This window comes from Phallusia mammillata, chromosome 3 (assembly GCF_965637545.1).
Source record: "Phallusia mammillata chromosome 3, kaPhaMamm4.hap1.1, whole genome shotgun sequence".
In the NCBI taxonomy this organism is placed as follows: Eukaryota; Metazoa; Chordata; class Ascidiacea; order Phlebobranchia; family Ascidiidae; genus Phallusia; species Phallusia mammillata.
This window is the reverse complement of record NC_137254.1, coordinates 16,878,488-16,900,808: the sequence shown is the minus strand read 5'-3', so window position 1 is coordinate 16,900,808 and position 22,321 is coordinate 16,878,488. Positions and strand designations below refer to the sequence as shown.

Below are 22,321 nucleotides of genomic sequence, written 5' to 3'. Positions count from 1 at the left end.
TAAAATGCTGCCTGACCTAGTGCAAAGTGTGTTTGCGTTTGTCAACAAACTGATGCTGTTCAAGGCGCATATTCAGAAGGGAGATTTAATGCATTTTCCCACTCTGCTAAAAGCCAGCGGGCAAGTAACCAGTGTCGCCCTGAATCAGAAAACAGCTGGATATGCAACACTGGTTGAAAACCTGCATCAAAATTTCGTGACCCGGTTCCGCGATCTACAACTCAAAAGGCCACAGATTTCATTCCTCGTTGACCCACTTAATGTAGAGACCAACTGTTTAAAAGCCCCGCTGGTCACAGATGAGGCTGCGGCTGAGTTAGAATTTAGTGATCTTTGCGAGGAGGACCGACTGAAACCCGCTTTAAGGGAAGGGACCATCGAGTTCTGGAAAAGTGTGCCAATGGAAAAATACCCCAATGTCAAACGGGCTGCGCTTAAGATACTGTCAATATTTGGATCAACATACGTCTGCGAGTCTGTGTTTTCTACCCGGAAACACGTGAAATCAAAGCACCGATATGTTCTGACTGACACCCATGTTAAAGAATTGCTTCGAGTGGCAACTACTGATTACAAGCCAGATCCGAAGAGGATTGTTCAAGGCAAGGAATGCCAGAAGTCCCACTAAGCAACATGCATAATATGCAGTGCTGTGAAAGGAGGCATGGAAAAATGGCTTCGACTGTTATATTTATTCAGTACTAAAATTCTTTTCTTTTAGTTTTTAACTTTCATTTAGTTTTTTGAAATCTTAAGTTTCTCGTGTTTACGATTTTAATCACGTGAAGAGACGTGCATTTGTTGAGGCTCACCGTGAGACTTCAAATGACGAAATGCTAATTTCAAATATTCATTTTTTGTAAATTTGACTTTAATGATTTCAATGCCTCACCAGACATGAATCTCACCGCACGTTACTGATAGAAAGAGGAAAAAATAAATAATTTAATTATTAGGTTTTTGTTTGTGGGATTCGTTGAAATGAGAGTTTGTGTGTGCAAACCATTCGTTGTTAAAAATGACTGGGCGGTGGTGTGTACAAGTCAAATTGTGTCGTTAATATGTTTGTGTGCGACATCTAGAATAAATCCGGCTAAGCACAGGTCTCTGTGTGTGAAGAAGAGACGAGGCAATAAACATGCGGGCCCATCTGTATAATGTGGCTCTTCGTGGAAACACAGTAAAAAATATGGCTCTTAAACTCTTACCGGTTGGCCACCCCTGCACTAAAGCGATAATTTGAAAAGGTCACATGTTGTACACACTTCAATGAGAAATCTTTTCGATGTGATGGTTGTTAAAAAAAGATTCGTTTGGTGGGAAATTTATAAAAGAATTATAAAATTCTACTCAAATAATCACTTTTTTGTCAAAAAATAAAGAACTAGTTTTTTCTGGATAACTTAAGTTCGTTAAAATGTAGTACTTGGCTGTGAGTCCAATGGAAGTTGTTGATATCAGCTCGATTATAAGCTACAAGAAAGGTTGTAACCGAACATCAAGAGTGTTAGTGTTCATTGTATTGAGTAAGTTTATCTTAGCTGATGAATTTGATGAACTGTTCATTTAAACGTGAGAACCTGACATATGCAGTATACGAGGGGTAGCATTCTGCTAAGTTGGAACAAAAATAGCATCAAATTACTGTTAAGTTGGCTAATGGTTTAATATTCGTCAACCTGTTATTTTCCACGAGACTGAATCTCTTTTCACAAACAACACATGAATAGGCTTTGTGTTGCAACATGTTTTTTTTTTTAAACTTCCTGAATTACTAAATCTTTTCTTACAAAGCACATATGCAAAGGTATTTTGGTGTGCGTTAATATGGGTCCTTTTCAAAAGGCTTTTCTACAAACATGTCCTGATGTTATTCTCCTATTTTGTGTTTCAACATTAGGCGTTTTATTTGAACCCCCTGGAACAAACCGTTCTCTCCAAAATCTTTTTGCCAAAAGCCTAGATTGCCAAGATCACATTCACTAACACCTGTAATCACATGTTTTAGTATTCAACAAATTTCGCTGTTATTAAACACTTTTGTTACCAACCAGTTTCACCTTGCTACAGAAAAAAATAGCCTTACTGAGCTGATATGACCAGACGTTTACCATTAGATTAAGTAGTTAGTATAATTAGTCGCGCAACCTAGATGCCACCTACGGTGGCTCACAAGTGCAATTCAACAACTTTTTGGCAAACATTTATTTTCAGTGCAAACATTTATTTTTCAGTGCAAACATTGATTTTTCGATGCAAACATTTTATTTTTGGTGCAAACATTGATTTTTCAGTGCAAAAAAGTTTTTTTGTTGCAAACTTTTTTTAACAAACATTTATGGTTCCACCGACTCGGACTTACACGGCGTGTCAAAAATTGCAAAATGACGTAATAGGCGCAGGCTACAGTCCGAGCTTAAGGATTCCGTAAAAAAATACACGCTGGCTTAGCCCTCGCTCACCAAGGCCATGTTTAGTTTGTTAAGCCATCGCCTAATCAGGCTTTGCCCGGGCCAGGTGTGCTAAGCGATGGCTTAGTGCGGTGGTTCTCAACTTGGCGTAGATCGTGCCCCCAATATGTAATCCCTTAGGACCCGGTGACCCCTGCACACAAAAACGCTGTGCATTGCGAAAGAAAGGGGTTACGCCACGACAGAAAAATGACTTAATGTCTCTTGGCGAATGTTTCTAGTGAACCGACACGGGTGGCCCCGAGGGCCCCGGTTGAAAATCACTGACGTAGTTCATTGAACAGGGGCCAAGTCTAAGCGGGTTAAGTCTGGGCTTGGCGAGCGAAACAAGGTCAACTAATCGCTTAACAAAATTAACACGGGCTAAGCAGTGGTGGGATTCACATTTTTTGTCACCCGGTTCACAAAAGTCACGTTTTTAGGCGGTTCTGTTACAAAAAGTCCATTGACAGTAATAAGTAATTCTGACCGGTTCGCTGATCTCATAAAATTTCGTGAGACGGTTCTGTAGAACCGGTGCGAACCGACTGAATTCCACCACTGGGGCTAAGTAAGGGCTGTGAGGACAGATTGGGAGCGGGCTAAGTACAGTTTAGTCGTAAACGGGAGGAAGAACGCTTAATAAAGCCATATGCAGCAATGGTTTCTAAAGGACTACTTACGAATAGGGCACAAATAAAATCAATTTTTTTATTTGAATTTTTGGGACTTGATTTAAATATATGTGTCGGTTTACCTACTTCACTTTGGCATTATAAAGCGAAATAGTTCGATATGACCGACATTTTTTTTTGAGAAGGTAACACAAGGGGTAGTTGGACCTTTGTTTTAAACTAAACAATAATAGGAAGTGTGATGTACATTGCTTGACAATGGAGCCTATTTATTAGCAAGCTTTAATGTAAAGCAACACAACATTTTACATGTCCTGCAGTGCAGCTAAGACAAACAACTTCAGCGTTTTGGTCTTTGACACGGTGTACATAGTGTAGGCTACAGACAGAATGTAAATTTGGACAGGAGCAAAAAAACAATTCATCTTGACTTTAAATCCAAAACATACTTGTTATCATAACGTTTACTAACTATAGAAAGGGGTCTAGTGTACAATTGTACGTACATAGGTTAATGACGTCACAAAATCTTGAAATTACGTCACAACATAGTTAAGGTCATATTATGACGTCATGCAAAATTTCAAATCGCTATGACGTCAGCAACATCCTCTTACATCAACCTCTTACGTAGTCCGTAAAAGCAACGGCTAGAATAGTAATTAGGTACAGTTACTAAAAAGCGTTATGAGGAAAAAGAAACTTTTGAGCAAACAAACTTACCTTTTTTATGTTATTTATGCGTATTTGCCATAAAAACTGCTTTCTTATGCATTTCTTCAATAAAAGATATGTTTAACACCGAACACATTGCAAAACGGTTGATTAAAGTGAAGCAAAAAAATAATTTTAGAACGTTGATTTCTATGACTTACGACGTTTTGTGTTCCTTTTTTATACTTTTCAACAACGGGATTTCCCCCATTGAAAAAAGAATGATTTGCAAGGCAAATGAGGTTATGTTTGTGAGGCAACATCTCCGAGACGAGCGAGAGACAAGCGGTAGCCAGTGTAGAAAAGGTGTGTGCACCTACTATCGATCGAGACCCCCCTGGACTTGCTGCCCCCTAAGGGCGCCACACAGCGGCTGAAGCGGCAAAACCTGTTTTTTTTTTGTTTAATCGAAACAATGACGTAACACAAAAATCAGCGAACCAAATCGGTTGGGGAGGGTGGCAAAAAAATGAAGGCAGGCTAATTTGTTTTTAAAACTGGTATTTTGGTTTTTCTGCAATGGATTTTATGATGTCCGCAAAGTACCTGTTTTTTGGTCTTCTTTGGCGCCATAGGAACTCATCCAGATAGGTCGGTATGAAGTCCCGTTTGACACCGTTTCTCCGTCTTAACTCTCTCTTCGCACTGCTCCACAGGCTTTCTATATCATTTGTATGTACCCCCGTCGGCGATACATATTGCACAGAATGGTTTACTGTCCGGTGAATGTATCCTATATCTAAAAGATTGTGAACTTCAGAAATGCATTACTTTTATGAAACCTTTTTTGCCTACTTCCTAAGTTGTTGTATGCCCGCCATTCATCGGACCAAATTTCTGTGCCTGGTAACACGTGCCTCTGTATGACACCTTCCAGGGTTTGTTGGTCCCTTGATGGAACCAACAACATGAAGCATTCCCTAAAAAAACGATTGTTTCTAATATTACATTTTCGATCTTCTTTTAAGTATACTGTATCCATACTTAGTTTCGGTGTCAATTCCACCAAAAACCCACTGTTGAGGGATCGGTCGCGCCTGGGCATTTGAGCTTGGCTTTCTCCTGGCCACCAACGATTCGTCGATGGCCACAACATGCCCTGGCCCGCCAATGATAGTGGGGCGTCTTAGCAGTTCTTCTGTGCAGATCTGTAAAAGACAGTTTAAACGGTTTGTAAGCAACCCTACACGAGTGGTTTATTACTTTTAATCTTTTACCTCACGAAGTAAGCCACACCAATCGACGCAGGTTTTATTGCTAATTTCTGCCTCTTTGCAGATTGCATCCTGCGTCCGCTCTTCTGCCCAGTGGTACGCAATAGTAAGCAACTGCACCATTGTTATGTTGCTTTTATCGAAACAGGGACCCACTCTGAGGGAGTCCCTTTTTCTGCAGTCCTGCAAAAAAAAATCTATGGTAAAAAAAAACTATGTAACATGATAATTTGACGTTTGCAGTAATTTTTACATAACCTGCAAAACCCCAAAATAACTATAATAGTTACGTTACATTACGTTTGTTGTTGGTTAAACATCCATTATTTCCAAATAGCTAGCTTTTTCCATAAGGACACAGCTTACCTGATCTGGGCAACGCTACACCCGGCCGTCTCTGGCCGACCTCAGCTGTTGCTCGACCATATTTCCTCCACATTCGCAAACTTTGCGGGTGGAAAGTATACCGTGGGTTCGAGCCCACGCAATTGCCTTTTCATTTTCGAGAAATGCACCACAAAGTGACATTCTTCTAGAGTTAATTCCAACTAGGGAAGCCATGTTGGTAAACTTGTAACGATAATGCTGCTTGAGGGATTGCACATAATATATAGTAAGAAAAAAAACGCGTCCGGATCGGATACTACTTTACAGCTGCCGAATCAGGATCCGGATTATCCGATCCAGTTTTTGTACAACATACTCAGGAAAAATAATATAATATTTGTGAATTTTTGTTGTATAAAATACGGTATCATTCTTTCCCCCCTGCATACTAAGTGCATACTACATAGGCCTAGTGCACAAAATAAAATGTATATATGCGAGACTTAGTGGCGAAACACTGAATAACTTAACTATAACCAACTCGAAATTTGAGAGGACTGTCTCACCTGCCAACAGAATCAGTCAGTAAATTAGAAAGTAGGAATATATATTTCGCCTAATAATGGCATCATCAGTTCCTGAAAAACGCAAATCAGAGCCGAGATGTAGCCTTCACAAACATGACCGATTTTACGTACGACTCTACACTTGGTGCGGCCCGGCACTATAGGGTTTTGCCTAGCGACGAGGTACGTCACTATGTCGGCTCGCTGAACGAAAAGTACTGACACGTTTCCGCTGAAACTTTGCAGTCTTTTGTAAGGGGCCTGACATTATGTTTTGACACCCGGCCCGACCGATTTTGTGTTGCATTATTGTGTCAATTTTTGAAAAACAGGTTTTACCCTGTCAGCCACTGTGTAGCGCCCTTGGGTGCAGCTCAATCAGTAGCAAGCCCAAAAAGTAGCTAAAACTTACCATTTTATAAAGTAATGAAGCACACGCAGTATTTTTTAATGGGTTCAAATAGCAAACAGTTGAATTTATTGCACAAATTTTAACAAAACTATGTTTGCATTCCAAAAAAAGAAAAACAGTAATATCAACAAGTTGTAGTTAAAATTGCTTAAGAGCTTTCTATGGGCTTGCTTTTTTGTCCCGTTTTTCCGTCTTTGATCTGCAAAATAAATTGTATAACGTCACAATTAGCATTTTTATAATTTTTTAGAGGTTTTAGCGCAGGGCGCTTCTGAGGGACGAATTCCGAACAAACTGTTTTAGTTTGTATATGGGTCTTGGGCGCCGGACCTTTCGACCAACTGCCTGTCCATCTTTTTTAAGAGAGATCATTCGAGAAAGGACTCACTGCGTAGCGCCCTTTGGTGACATAACTACAGAGGGCGCATCAAACGACGGTCCCTAAGCTTTCTTGCGATGGATCCCGCTTGTATATAGCTCGTCGCAAAGCGGAAATATAGCCTTTTGTAAATTCCCCCATAACGTATAGGTTTTCTAGTCTTGTGATCCACTGTTACCTGTCTTGAAACAAGTAAGAAGGAACCCAATATTGTCAGAGATATAATGTAAGCTTTTGTGGAACTTAAAATTTTACATTTATTTTCACGTATCCCTTAAGTTGTAATTTGTTATGGTACCTAACTGTAGTTCGGCAGTTTATTTCGACGTTTTTGCAACAATGGTTGACAAGGCTTCGCACGAGTGACGTCAAAGTTTTTCATGTTGTTAAAAACAAGGTGAATGACACGTCATAGCGAGCTGAAATTTTGCATGACGTCATCATATGACCTCAACTATGTTGTGACGTAATTTCATGATTTTGTGACGTCATTAACCTATGTACGTACAATTGTACACTAGACCCGTTTGTGATCTCAGGTTTCTGTCCTATGTTAAAAATTGATCTCACTATGAAATAAATAGATAGGACAGACACCTGAGATCACAAACTCACTCGCTTACTTAAAATGTTAATTTGTAGGATGCAGTGGTTATTGTAGGTAATTTTATAGATAACAAGATTGATAAAACCATCAGTCTGTGTGCAACCCGCGGGTCACAATCCGGCCCGCCAAGCCGTTTAGTGTGGCCCTCAACAACACTCTGATTCAGAGCAAGTAAAAATGCACATTTTAGCGTTTTCAGTAAATCTCCTAAGTTGCTATACGTAACAAGAATAAACTAAACCAGCGCATGGAACTTAATTCACCCAGACCTATGGTCTTCTATGCGCACCTGCACCTAACATTTTCAAGTTGATTATAAACGCAAAATAAAACAAAACGCAGGGGTGTGGAAATAATATCGACATGATGTTATAATGCAAGCCGCACCAACAGTAGCGTAAAAAAACGTGTAAATCAGGTACATGAAAAACATTGTGTGGCCCTCGCTTGTCCGAACCGACGAAAAAGGTGGCACACCCCTGGTGTAAACTACCAAAGTAGAATTTATTCTGTATCGAATTCAAACGTTTACTGTGTTGTTACTGAATTTCGAGTTGTTCTGTAGCGAAAAGTTCGGAACAAACTTTGTTTTACTTGCAGGTTTTTTTGTTTACGCAAACCATTGAGTTTGTAAATTGTGCTTTCGTACGATTGAATCTAGTTAATGTCTTAGATCCATACGAAGTCGGTTGCTAAGTATAGTAAAACAAGCGGACGATACGGTTATAATAATTTTTAAACAATTTTGGGATGACATGACTCACGCATTAACAGTTGACACGATAAAATCATGTGTACGACGTTTTGGACCAGAACGCAACTTTTAATTTGCTCCTGGATTTTTTGGATCCTGTTAATGTGGCTGCCGCAATAGGATACTGTATCCGTAAGATATTGTTTTTAATTCGGCGTTTGTCCGTATTCAGCGCATATCTCAGAGACAAAAATGTGAATGACAGCAATTTCAAAGCATTATCGATTAGGAAGTATTTAGTGGGGTATGCGTTCGTGCAGAAAATAATAGGCCGCCAAAAAATATCCCGGCTGAAACAGCATTTTTTTCGGTTTTGCAACTAACAAATCGATCCAAAGTTTTGCAATTGTTTTTAGTTTTATTAGTATAGCTTTTTAGTATAAATCGTTTTTTTCATCATGGCTAAACTAATGAAATTTTTATTGCAAGCTGCCCAACCCTTGATATAGGTTTATCGAACGACATGTACACGTGCCAAATCGTGACATGTGTGTATTGCATGATATGCGGTGCGTTAACCAGCTGGTACAAAAGGACAAATCTCAGAAATAAGGACGGTACGGCAACCCTGGGTATATGCAAACGTACACGGCAAAATAATGGAACCACATACACAAGACTAAATTATTAGATTTTGTTGACGACACGCATTACGTTTGTTAGAAACGCCTTTTCACTTGTTTCGCCTTTTTCCCTGTGTTTCGTTCACGTGTCTCATTTTAGCGTGTCACGGCTCATTCTTAACCGGCCACGCTAAAAAAGCAACTTCGCTACAAGATGAAGATTTGCAGTGTTTGTCTGAAACTTATGTGATAACAGCTTGTGAGATTTTAAGAAAACAAAACACTGCAAAAGTGTGGCATGCAGTCAATTTTAGGGCGCATGCATTAAGAAAGATTTCGTTTTTACTTCTGTGAGGTGTTTTTTTTTTACTCTCACATAAAGTACAGTGCGACCGAAGCAGCGCACAAGTCATGTATCGTACAAAGTGATATAAACTAAAAGTTACATCCTACACAACACAAAACATATTGTATGACTTCAACAAACAAAAATGCGATATTACAAATTTTTGGCTAATTGAGTTTGCCAGCTGCATGCAAAATATTATTGATGACAATATATCAATCAAAATTCAATCCCTTTTTGCTTAACGCCTTGGTGAAACTAGAACACTTTTAGGACCAAGAGAAGGGGGTGCAGCTGACTGCACCCTGCTGTTTGGTCATTATTTCTAAGCCATTTCATAAAAGCGTGGTGGCTTTTTGTACATTTGATTCAATGCAATGCATTCTACAAACTGTTTTGTCGACGATAACTGTATTTTTTTTAAATCAAACTAAAGTTCATTCCTATTGGACTGCGAGAAGTCCTACCTAAGTCTTTTTTACGACCGATCGGAAGAAAAAATACGACAAGGTACCAACGGCCATTAAAACGCGGTATTCTGAATCACACAACCGGATGAATGATTTTACTAAAAGGGAAACGGAGAATTTTTTACAATTTTTGAAACAAAAACAAGCACAAGTAAATCTAGGACGTAAGCCAAAATTGTGCGTTTTGAGAGGCAGGCATAAGGTGGCCGCCCTGCATTCAAAAATCTGAACTATCAGGATGACATATACAACATATAGCAACGATTTTATGCAATTAGTTAAAAGTTACTTGGCGGCTATGTTTTGGCACAAAAATATTGTGCAAACAAAAGAAAGCTATTAGGAGCTAGCTAGACAGATGCACATGACGCAATATCAGTTTCTCCATTTTTTGTGTTTAACTGTCCAACTCAAAATTGTGCAAAAAATGTCCACCTGTTCACGTAGTCTGGTTGATCACATATCCCATACAAGATGTAAGTCTAAAAAATAGTGTTTCTTGAAAGCACACAAGGAAAGAATCAAAATGTTTTGTTGAAATCGGTAGACATATGGTCACGTTTTATTACAAACATTAGTCTCACTTACATTCTTTAAAATTATTATTCCCCATAGTTCCAACTATAGATTCTTCAACTGTTGCTCCAGGCATGTAAACGTGCTGAATATGTTTGCTGTTGTCGACTATATTAAACTCTGTAAGTGTACTGCATACTTAACATGATTTCATTGGTAACTTTACTTTGAAAACACTAACCCAGGGGTGGGGAACCTGTCCTGTGAAAGCCGACATGTGTCTTTTTGGGGCAGTAAGTGCGGTCTTCCATGTCTAAATAAATTTAAAAAACCTTGACATTGTACGCTGCATCAGTCGAAGAGAAATGTGTGAAAAAATGCCACTTTTATTCACCTTTATACAGTGTTTATAAAACGTTCAATGGCCTTTGTGAATCAAAAGGTTCCCCACCTCTGCACGAAATTATCCTATTGCAAAGATGTGCCAGGATGATTATTATTTTTTGTTTGAAGAAGGTGATAAAATTAACTAAAATTCTTACCTGGGCAAAAAATTTTTGTGTCAAGACAGTTTTCTCTGTCGAATCCTTTTTGTTGTTGGAAGTGTTTGGTTCTACATTTCCCATGTTCGAGGTGTTTGTTTTCAGCTAAGCTTAAAAAACAAAAACAAAATAATATTCAGTGCAAAATAGTGCGTGCGGTGCATTTGTTTGTTGGAAATAGTGTATTCTATTAGTAACAACAGAGTAAATAACGCCGAAAAGACAAGATGCATGTTACGCTGCAAACTCACAAGTAGTTTTTCAAAAACAAAATGCGGTTGGCAAAAGTCTTGCCGGTTTGAGTTGACTTTATAGACACCTCTATCTTTTGGTTTACTAAACTTTCTCCATTTTTCTTGTATAGGGAAAACTCTGCATGAGACTTTGATGCGTCATAAACGTTAAGCATGTGTGCAACTGCAGGATCTATATTTACATCCTCTCCACGAACATTCACTTGGACGTTCTGATCATCATTTCTGCAAAAACAGCAACTAGGACACTTATTATTCGACTTGGTGTTTTGTATGAGTTAACATAGGTTCTGTATCATTTTGCATGTCGAATCACTTTAACTCAGGGGTCTTCAACCTTTTTGGCTCAATCGCCCCCTTACCAAGGCGCTGACTCCAAATCGCCCCCTATAAGATTGATATTTGTATAAAAGTTCTGTTTTTTTGAGCAGACGTGGGCGGTTAGATTCACCCAGCAACACGACAGCTTCAGTTCACAGCTAACACCTAATTTAATTGCTACTCCAACACGCAAGGTCCATTTCACGCAATTCTTCTAACTAACGCATCTAAGATTTGTTAAAATTTATTACATCATAGACAAAACAATATTACGATTATGCGCCTATAATCGTTTTTGTTGAAAACAATCGCCCATTACTCTGTAGAGGAGAATCCTAAATGATACAAATACTTCGCAGTTAAGGAAGTGGTTGTAAGAAGTGTGAAAGCGAAACAAGTTTGAGGTAAAGCTCATTACCGTTGTATTAAAAAAGTATGGACCGTCACCATACATAGCCTCAACAAAGTGTCCCGTGTGGCAAATTAAATGCCCAACCTTGCTCTCGAGATCACAAAAAGTACAAACAATCACCAGTAAACACAATGTATTCAAATAGCAGCATGTTTAAGCTGATACGTCCCTTATCACTGGTGTCTGTTTGCAACACGAATTATATCTGCTTGTAAGTTAAAGTTAGCTAAAGTTAACCTTTCGTAAAATTTAAACTGCCCGGCTACATATCTTTTGTCAGTTTTTAATTGAATAAATGCTTGTAGGTCTACGTTTAAAACTTACTGCTTCTCCAGGGAGGTTAACTTCGTGGAAGAAAGAGGTTACGTGAATGTCCACATTCTCGTCAACAGCGCTTGGAGGAATAACAATCTCACAACCTCCAACTTTTATTGTCCCTCCCAACGAGCCAACTGTGTTCATGCTGTGTTGTGCTTTCCAGTTTAATTTCTCTGTAGCTATTTCGTTTGTGGTAAGAGGCACGCCGGGCTTAAAGGAAATAATAGTATTGCTTTGTACTATCGTAACACGTGCAACTGTGTATGGAATATAAAGATGTAGGCCCAAAACAGAACATGAAATAAAGCTCATTTTTTACCAACTTTAACTTGTAAACAAAAATTATTGGCAAAATCACGGCCGTTCGTAAAACAAGAACCTGTGACGCGACATTCAAATCGAAAAGCTTATGCACTCGTTTCAATGTATGCAAAGAATCTTAATAGCCGACTCATCAGTTTAAATCAGGTTTCGTCACAAAACTAGCATTATACTTTTTTGAAATATTCCGGACCCTTCCCTATTGCGCTTTTACTTGAGTGGACAGACCCTCATGCATTATGTTAAAAAAAGTTTAATACCTGAACTTGGCTGGTTGATGGCATATCAACTGCAATTAAAACATGATTTTTGTTAAAAACGCTCAGGCAATGGTCTTTTAGTTAAGTCCATTAATTCTGTTCCATCACAAACATTGCTTTAATAATTGCTCCGCCGTGTAAATATTCTGCTCGTTTTTACTCTGGTCAACTTTGTTAAATTACATGCAAGTAGAGCATTTTAGCCAGTTAATTGTGTGACTTACCTAAAACAGTTGGCAATGTAACGATTTTTTTAAATGTCTGCAAAAATATAATGATTCAGATGTGAAAAACAAAAACACTTTTTAGCAAAACTACCTGCTTTGCAAATGCATCCGGTAAACAAAAACATTTCCTAAATATCGCTTCGTTATGTGAAGCAAGTTCAATTTGAAATTTGGTGTCCATATTTTGTGTGGCGATTTGGGTAATAAGGATTCGTGACTCAATCATAGTACTTTTAAACAAATCGGGCAATAGCAAGCTTTTTGGATCACATTTTATCCATATTGGGTATTTGGTAACCCTGAACACAGCAATATCGTGTCGATTCCTGAAAATTCAAATTAAGTTTCATTTTGCTCTCTTGTTGTTGAAATGTGACTTTAAAAACAAAACTTGCTCTCTTGTTGTTGAAATGTGACTTTAAAAACAAAAACTGGTTTTAGCATTTCGTTTGTACAATTGAAACTTTATGTACAATAAGGTACAAATGTCTGTGCGTAAATTTGTTTTAAATGCATGACAAAACTGCCAAAGTTTTAAGTGCGGATAATAATTGCTCAGCTTAACTTTAAGATAAAAGGACAGAATCGAGAATGTCCACACAAACTGTTTTTAACATCTCATCGTTACCTTATAACAAACGTATTCATAAAAATTATCTTCCTTTTCTTCGCATTTTGCTGCCAATCAGTGTTTTTGAACACGGAAACACTTATTTTATCGAAAACGGAAACAATGAGAACATGTGTATGTGGCTCTTTTGTTTTCCATATCTCGCTTAATTCCAATTTTACCATTTTGACTTTTTGGGAGGATAACTCACTTTTTGGGATCAATTTTGAAAAAGACCTAACAAAACAAAAATATTTTAAAAATTGTTAAAGCAGGAAGAGTTTTGTTTTTGTAAGACACAAAAATAGGATTTTAACTCATCGAAAAAATCTGAAACAGTATCATTGAGTTTATGTAGTGAACGACAACGAAGGGACACAACACAACTTCCATAAAAATACACAGTTCCTTGGCAAGTCAATCTTGAAAGCTCTGCACCCACCAGCGGGGGAAGATTATGCCTGGGACCAGACAGGGGGACCCGGGTCCTAATTTAAATAATAAAAGAAAAATCACACTTACATTTCACCTGGTATATTCAAGTGTTGTGGTCTTAGTCGAATGCAAATGCTAGTAATGATAACTTGCTAATCCAAATAATTAAAGACGTTTAAACAAGTTCCTGTACCCTGCCGAAAAATAAATTTGAGAGATTTAACCATTTAAACGTGGCTAAAAAAGGTTTGATTATCCATTAATAAATTCCCGATGTTTAAACAGAAACGGAACTCATAAGTTGGTTTTAAAACACCTCATTGTCATTTAGTCCCACGTCTTAAATAAACCGACTGTGGATAAAAAAAAAACTAAGTTAACAGACAAATAAGCTTGTCCTTTCCTAAGCGTCATTGGGTTTAATTTACTATATCGTGGTTTACAACCTAGGCCAGTTGCACGTATTCTAACGCAAGGGTTTTTGTAAAGCGAACGTAGCGTCATTGTTAATCACGAAGTTAAATCGCAAGTACTGGAATTCTTTTGTTTGGATATTGTTTTCTTGTTCACTCGGGGGTGGTGAACACGTTCAATAAAGTGCGACTTTAAATTGTTTTGCATAGCATTGCTTTCTAGAGTTTAAGAGTGATTATTGCGAAAATACTTTTTGCTTGACATCTACCTTTAGTTTTTATTACATGTTATCGTATGTTGGATGTAAACCACACATTAAAAGTTGAGGTATCACTTAAATTCATAACTGGCATCTGTGCAGATCAGCGATCACGGCACACTCATATGTAAATCACAGTGCGCCAGGCCCATTGAAGGCGCTATCACTATATGGCAAGACGTAGGCTAGAAAAATCTAGCCTTCGGTGGGATTCGAACCCATGACATGAGTCTTTCCGGGACTCGCGCTCTTTCGACTGAGCTACGCAGGCTCAGTGGAGAATCCGCCGAAAGTTGAATCACAAGCACCACTGCATGCCTCGTATGCTGCACATTTCAGCTTTGTAGTAGGGGATCGCCAGATTTACCAGTATCAGTTAATATGAACATAAATTCATAAATGAGATCAGTCCTGAAGCATCTATGCATACCAGGGATCACGTCACACTCATGTATAAATCACAGTACGCCATGCCCATTGAAGGCGCCATACCGAATGAGCTGGTCAACAAGCATTCACTACCATATGGGAAGGCGTAGACTCGCGCTCTACCAACTGAGCTACGCAGGCTCAGTGGAGAATCCGCCGAAAGGTGAATCACAATTCGGTATGGAGCCTTTAATGTGCCTGGCGTACTGTGATTTGTGATTGTTGAGGTATCAGATGATCTACAAGTTTTACCCAAACTCACAAAGGTCTTACAATCAGTAGCATCAATGTAAACAACTATCACATAACATAAGAAATAAGTGAAAAGTCCCCTTTTTGGTCGTTTATCCAAGGCCTTATTGCTGGATTTGATTATCACATAGTTTGTTATGATTTGCATTGCCAAAACTGCGATATGCAAACAACCTTTGTTGCACACAACCAACAAAGTGCTTATTTTAACACCGAACAAAATCTAAACTGAAATTGTTATTGTGTCTTTCTAGGTCAATACTGCGCGAAACTCTTAACTGATTCAATTTGAATTGAAATAATTACCTAGTAAAACTATGAAACTAGCTTTTTTTGTTCGCGTATATAATGGTACATGTTGCTAAACTTCTTAAGTTTTGCCTGGCTGTGGTATAAATGCACTATTAGGACATGTAAATGCTTTAAGTTTCTTTGCTTAGATAATTTTCTTTACTGAGAAAAATCAACTGCTACTGAATGTACGTGTTTTTCGTTAGTGACCGAGTACGCTTTAAACAACAGCTCTAATGTTAGATTATATTATCACAACAGCTATATTGTTACAGACTTAACAAACTCATCAATCCTTTCTTTGTTTTACATTTAACCCAAATAAAAGCAAACGTTATATTACTCTATGAAGAACTTTTTTCTGCAGTGCCATGGGTTGCTATTATTGTCAGCAATTTTGTTTTCACTTAAGCGACCGTGACATGGTTCAACAATTTCGAAGTGCGTTATAAAAATGGCGATCATAGAAATCAAGTGAGGCGCGACAAAAACTGTATTCAGGTACTACTGCTGGTACGCCGTTACATTTTTGATGAATTTGCGCTTCATTGACATCATGTAGATTTTAAAATAATACATGCTCTATGGCAGTGGTCGTCAACCTATGGGTCGCGACCCTAAGTGGGGTCGCCTAAACTTTTTCTGGGGTCGCGATAAGTCACAGAATTTAATTTATTTCATTTTAAAATTGATCACAGAAAATAAAACGAATATTATGCTAGTTTTAGATTGCAACTTTTGCTCTTGTTTTGTAGTACAGCTTGTTACCTACTGTTGCATTTAAATCGTGGTAGTAGAAAAACACAAAATGGATTTATCGCGTAACAATGGGTTTGGACAACATGTATTATGACTCAACACTATAACTTTGTGTTATTTAAGGTGGCACCAAAACGAGTGAATAGGTATTTATGCAGTAGTAGTGTTAAGATATTTCACGCTGTTTACAGTTTGCTTTAGTAACAGTAATTTGTAGCGTGTAAGTAAAGCTTAGCATTATACTAGCATGGCAGCAAAAAATACCAGAAAAAGATTATATGACGAGGCATTTTGAAACCTTGGTTTTACTGAATTTCATGGCAAACCAAAGTGTGTAATCTGCCATAAAGTTCGGGCAGAAGAATCGATGAAAAAAAATAAACTTACACGTCATTTAGAAAAAAAAAACACATCCAGACTGCGTGAACAAACCAACCGATTTTTTTAACGTAAATTGCAATCCCTCGCATCATAAGCAGGCGTGATGAAACCATTTACTGCAGTAAACAAAGCTGATGTTTATTCTTCGTGTGTCGCCTCTTATCACATTGCAAAGCAAAAGAACGCCCATACAATTGGAGAAAAATTGCTGATGCCGGCAATAAAGGAAGTAGTGAAAATCATGATTGGAGAAAAGGAAAGCAAAAAATTGGATTCAATTTCACTATCAGCTGCAACAGGAAAACGTAGGATTGAATATATGCCCAATGACGTTCTTGACCAAATTGTAATTCAAGTAAATGTTTCTCCATGTTGTGCAATTTAATTAAGATGATTCTACTGATGTTGCCGGCCTGTCTCAGCTTTCTGTGTACTTGAATCAATTCGGGAGTGATAAAAAGAGTTCAGGACAAAGCACCATATGCAAAATGGACGCACTGCTTTTGCACAGGCAAGCAATTAATTTATCAGTGAAACTGGATGATACTTTCAATTCTGTAACAAAATATGTCAATTACATTAAAGCGAGGCCACTCAACCAGCGTTTATTTTCTTGTTTGTGTGATGAAATGGGTGCTGATCACACGGGATTGCTATTGCACACAGCAGTGCGTTGGTTGTCACGTGGTCAAGCAAGTTTATGAACTGCGAAACGAAATGGTTCCTTCACGAAGAGGATCATTTGACTGAAAATTTCGGTCATAAAAATTACATTGCAAACGTGGCTTACTTTGCCGTCATATTTAAATCGCTGAAGTGTTTAAATCAATCCATGTAGGCCCTACATTGTAGGGTTTCGGCTTTATTGATTATACTGTTAAAATTACCGCTTCAGAACTAAAGCAATACATTGTCGACAGAGATGTGGCTATCTAAGATACCATACTTGGACACCTTTAGCAGCTTTGTAAAAAGTTTAAGCACTACTATGGCAACATTCTGGGGCCGTCCAAAGAACCAAAACTGGATAATATATCATTTTTCTGTCATAGATTTGCCTGACCTGCCTCTCCGTGTTGCGGAAGAATTTACAGAAATGACAGCTGATGAAAAAAATCAAATTTTAAAATTACCCTTAACAACACACGCATAGACAAATAAGCACAACAAGGCTTTTTGTAAATATTACCAAAGTGTGCTTGTAGTAATGATTGTACTTAGTGACAATTGGTGTTATAAAGCGCGCAATTCAACCAGAATTATCAGTTTCTTGCACAGTGAACATTCAGTAGCTTTAGTAATTGTCAGCAAAAATTTACCTTACTTAACAGCTGTAACACTTAGTTTGTTTGAAACAAAAGTTGATCTGTGTGTAAAAAATAAAAATTACTAACCAGTTCTTGTGTAAATGATTTTGTAATTTAGCTAGTAAATCAATATTGCTCGAACGTCATCAATGTAATCAAACAATTCCATGTCGTAACATTTACCGCAGGTGACGTAATTTTTGCTAAAGATTGTTTGATCATATTAATTGACGTATATTTAACAGAACATGCAGCTATCTTTCGAATACTTCTATATCGTAACAATCAGTCGAACGTGCACTGTAATTCCACCCACAGGTGTGTTTATGTTTTGATTTGAGCGCTCAGAGCACCGAACAGCATGTAAACTCGTGGTTGTATAATGCTTGCTGTTGTAGAGAAAGCAAGTCACAGGCGTAGATGTGCAGTACGTTTGAGGAATTCGTCACAAGAAGATTTTTTAAGTTAATGTAAACGGCAGTAAAACCATGCTGTTTTCATTATGCGATATAAAGCAAGAGTCAAGTGGAATAGGTTTGCAAAAACTTTTGGTGGTTGACAGTTTTGTGTTGCATTTAGTAACCACAATGAAAACGACACTGAAAGTTATGAAAATGGCATGTATGGTGTTGTGTGCCTACAGGTTGTATCTGTATTACATGCCCCTTAACAGTTTTATGCCATTGTTAGTTTACTTCCGATATCCGTCACTCTATCTTTACCGACAGAGCGTCACAGGAAGGATGACGTCATCTAAATTCTAGAACAATGGTAACCCAGTTTCACAACAACCACATGGCCATATTATACTTGTTCACATTAAAGCAAAGCGTTTAAAAGAAGCATACACTCAAGTAGTAGCCATCTAAAGAATGTAAAAGCTTTTAATTTTTCTATTTTGATTTGGACGCTCTTTCTGAGGCAGGTGAAAACAAGTGTAGCCTTTCAGGTTTTATTCAACGTATAGCGCGAAGCAAACAAAAATGTTACATTTTTAGATTGCATTTTCATAGGTTAAGTAATAAAAAATACTTAATTAGTCCGGTGGATTCAAACCTGATAATGTCATACAATTTAGAAGCTTCTCGTAGTGATGATGGTTTACAAGCAGGAGAAGATCCTTATTTAGAAGTGGGTGTCCCACCTGCAAAGCATATTCCTGTTCAGGGTTATGTGAATTACAATTTTGAGGTAGGAAAAACATACCCTCATCTTGCTAATTTTGTTCATTGCAATCTATCCAACTTTCGCTAATTTAAAACATTGATGTGGAGTTCGCATTACTAAGTTGCTTGGTTTAACTTAAACCGCACACACTTTGGCGATGGACATATCGCATCATCCAAGATTTGAAACGACTATAGCCTTAAAGACAGAACACCATGGGTCCCGTTGGATATTGTGAACGGTTTGCTGATTTGCTTGAAGCAATCCTTTTTAACATTCAGGGGAAGCTTTTACCAGCAAGTTCAAGGCACAGCGATGGGTTCCCCTTTCTCTGTAGTTGTTGCAAACATGACAGTGGAAGCTCTTGAGGAAAAAGCCTTATCAACATTTGCCAACCCACCAAGATTCTGGCGGCGATATGTTTGACGACATTTTTTTTCGTTTTTCATTTTTTTTTTTTTTTTCATTGCTAAGAACAAGGTTGTGGCATTTCTACGGCATCTCAACGAGGCGCAACCAGGCATTCAGTTTACCATGGAACTCCAATCGGTAAACTGTCTTCCATTTTTAGATGTTCAAGTCGCAAGAACCGATGACAGTGTCTTGTACTCGAGAGTGTACCACAAGCCAACGAATACCGGCATGTATTTCAAATTTTGTTCTCATCACCCCACATACCAGAAAAGAGGGGTGGTTCGTTCCCTAAAAGATCAGGCACGACGCTTGTGCACTCATAGCGACCTTTGAACAACGTGGTGTTGTATATTCTATTCCCTGCGCCGAATGTTCGTTAATATGTATCGGGGAGACTGGAAGGTCACTCAACACCCGCCGAAAAGAACATCAACGGGATGTTGCCAACAGCGGCGCGAAGAAGTCGGCCCTTTCCAATCACGCGATATCACAATGCCACCACATTGATTTCAATGCAGCGTCTGTTGTGGCCCGGGAGCCAGACTACAGGAAAAGACTATTGCTTGAGTCATGGAATATTCACCAACGGGGCAACACAATGAACATCAAAACAGACGTGATGCTTCCAGCGTGCTACAGGCACCTGCTAAAAGATTAGAGGCCCAATCATTTGTTATCGCGCGGTGTTTTCGTTGCGTTGTGACGTGCCTACGTTCCATTCTTTTTTCCTTTGTTTATGCACTGTACTAGTCGCATTCAGTGTTATTTACACTAAGTAAGACGACCTGTATAGGACGTCGAAACGCCGGAATAAAATTACATTTGCCATAAGAGCTCTTTAAACTTGATACTATGCCTGGCAGCAATAGCTTTTATATATATAGATATAATTAAGACTCCACAAACACTTAAAAACCCTACAATTTCCTGAATGTCCAAAATAAGTTAAATAATTTCTCTTCCTCGTGTTCCTGTTAGTATATAACACTGTAACAGCTCGGAAGATCTACTTACAGGTAAATAAACAAATGTTTTGACAAATGCCATAATAACGCTACACTGAGTTAACACATCACAATTATCCACTTGGACAAAACAAACTATCATCGTATAACAGAGTTTAAAATGTATTTCATACTATGCTTTCGGCACTAAGTGTGGTCAGAAACGGGCAACTGAATTGCTTCCGATTGTATAATGGCAGGAGCAGCACAAATGCCACATATTGGGTCGCGCGAACTATGAAAAATGTTTTCCACATCGATTATTTTTGCAGAGCAGTTGCTGCAGACCGAGTTCATGAAGTCCGTATGTCATTCGTAACATGGTTTAAACTAATATACAGTAAAACCGAAAGACTGTAAATCCTTGGTTTAAACAGAATCAGTCGGTTTTAAATGAAGGAATATATATTTCGCCTATGTGGCATCATCAGTTCCTGTAACCGAAATACAATACGATATAAAAACGATATAAAAATGATTGCTGAAACAAACACGATAAAATAAATAAAAGCAGTAAAACACTAAAACAAGATTTTACTGTTTCAAACTGTCAACGCTGTCTAAACCAACCTCAAACACAACCAGAACAAGCGAAAACTCCGGGCACTGAATCAAGGGAGAAAAAAATGAAAATACAGATAAGAAAAGTAGGGCAGGCACGCGCATGCAGCAATAAACCAACGGTGGTGGGTACCGATGGAATTTCTAACGTATACGAGGCAGGACCATTTCTTGAATATTGATTGTAGCGTCCAATATTTTCTGCCATTTGGCCTCGCAGAAGTCTAAATTTTCTTTATTAGGTCTTTCAACAAAAGTAATGTAGAAACATGTAGCGATGTCGGGTTTCTGTTTTAAAATATCAGTGTGGTTGCTGGCGTAATGCCGTAATAGAGCTGCTTTGTCATTTTTTTCCTTGAAGTTGAAAGTTTTCCACACCGCTCTGTGTCCGCGCCACCGTACAGCAAATGGGTTCTTTGTTTGGCCAACATAACAAGCATTGCATTTTATGCATTTAGCCACATAAATACCGTAGTCGCGGCAACAAAGGGTTTGTTTGAGACGCATTTCTCCAGCGGGTGTATTAATTGTGGTAGTATTGGGCACCATTGATTTATAGTTGCCGTAATGCCCACAAAGGCCGCAGTGTTGACATGGATGGGATCTGCCTGCTGTGCTTGATTTACGCTCTTCACACGCAATGCGCCTGTAGTTTGTCAGTAATCCTCCCAGTGTAGCTGGCCGTTTGTAAACCACGCAAACATTGGGTTGCAGGTTCCTTTCTTTTCCTGAAATCTGTAGCGACTTAGGAAAAGCCGTTGGCCAGACAAGTCTTGTGGTGTTGTTCTTTTTTGACTTTTTTGACTCTGTTGCCGTTGTGCTGTCCCAGGTCCAGGTTTTGGCAACTTTAAGGTTGTGCATTACTAGATTTTTCGGAAAATGCGATCGCAAACATTTCTGCTGCAGTCTTTCCAGGCTGGTATTATAGCGCTCGTCATTTTCGTTAAGTCTCCGCAATCGCCTTGCCTCCCCAACAACAATGGACTTAAATATGCTGAGTGGGTGGTGTGATGTTCCGTTTAAAAAAAGGCGATTGATTGCAGTTGGCTTAACGAAATCAGTCAAAATAAAACCGAAAGGATTTTGGGGAAAACATACATGCAGCACGTCCAGAAATTCCACCTGATCATCTTTCTTTGCAGTGCAGAGGCTGCGAAACGTCAGTTGAAGATTGTATATCTCCAGTCCCGTAGTCAGTGCCGCCTGTATCTGTCTATTTGAAGCAGGTCCGCTTGCAACCCAAATAATATCATCAATGAACCTTTTAAAAATTAGTGCTTGCTGTAATATGCCTTTTGCTCTCTTTATAATGTAGTGAAGGGCTACATTAGCTAAAGATACCGAATGGTTGTCTCCGGTTATTATTCCCTTGGTTTGTGTGTAATACTTTCCATCATACTTGGTAACTACATTGTCGATGGTGAACAGTA

At 38.5% G+C, this 22,321-nt stretch overlaps 2 protein-coding genes across 2 annotated transcripts; one reads left to right on the top strand and one right to left on the bottom strand.

Annotated features, from left to right (window-relative positions):
- Positions 1–4: 4 nt before the first annotated feature.
- On the top strand, positions 5–628 carry LOC145219725 (general transcription factor II-I repeat domain-containing protein 2A-like). Its single transcript, XM_080087047.1, has one exon. It carries the CDS (start codon positions 5–7, stop codon positions 626–628), a length of 624 nt encoding a protein of 207 aa, XP_079943173.1.
- A 3,662-nt stretch (positions 629–4,290) lies between these two features.
- LOC145219724 (uncharacterized) lies at positions 4,291–5,574 on the bottom strand. The gene is made up of 4 exons (XM_080087046.1): positions 5,401–5,574; positions 5,017–5,196; positions 4,748–4,947; positions 4,291–4,561 (listed from the first exon to the last, which is right to left on the bottom strand). Exons 1-4 carry the CDS (start codon positions 5,572–5,574, stop codon positions 4,291–4,293), a joined length of 825 nt encoding a protein of 274 aa, XP_079943172.1.
- Positions 5,575–22,321: the final 16,747 nt, after the last annotated feature.

Coding starts and splice junctions, on each gene's coding strand:
- LOC145219724 (XM_080087046.1), bottom strand. CDS start 5,574: ATGGCTTCCCTAGTTGGAATTAACTCTAGAAGAATGTCACTTTGTGGT. Junction 5,197..5,400: donor GGTCGGCCAGAGACGGCCGG/GTGTAGCGTTGC, acceptor TTTTTTTTGCAG/GACTGCAGAAAAAGGGACTC. Junction 4,562..4,747: donor CTTAAAAGAAGATCGAAAAT/GTAATATTAGAA, acceptor AAAGTAATGCAT/TTCTGAAGTTCACAATCTTT.
- LOC145219725 (XM_080087047.1), top strand. CDS start 5: ATGCTGCCTGACCTAGTGCAAAGTGTGTTTGCGTTTGTCAACAAACTG.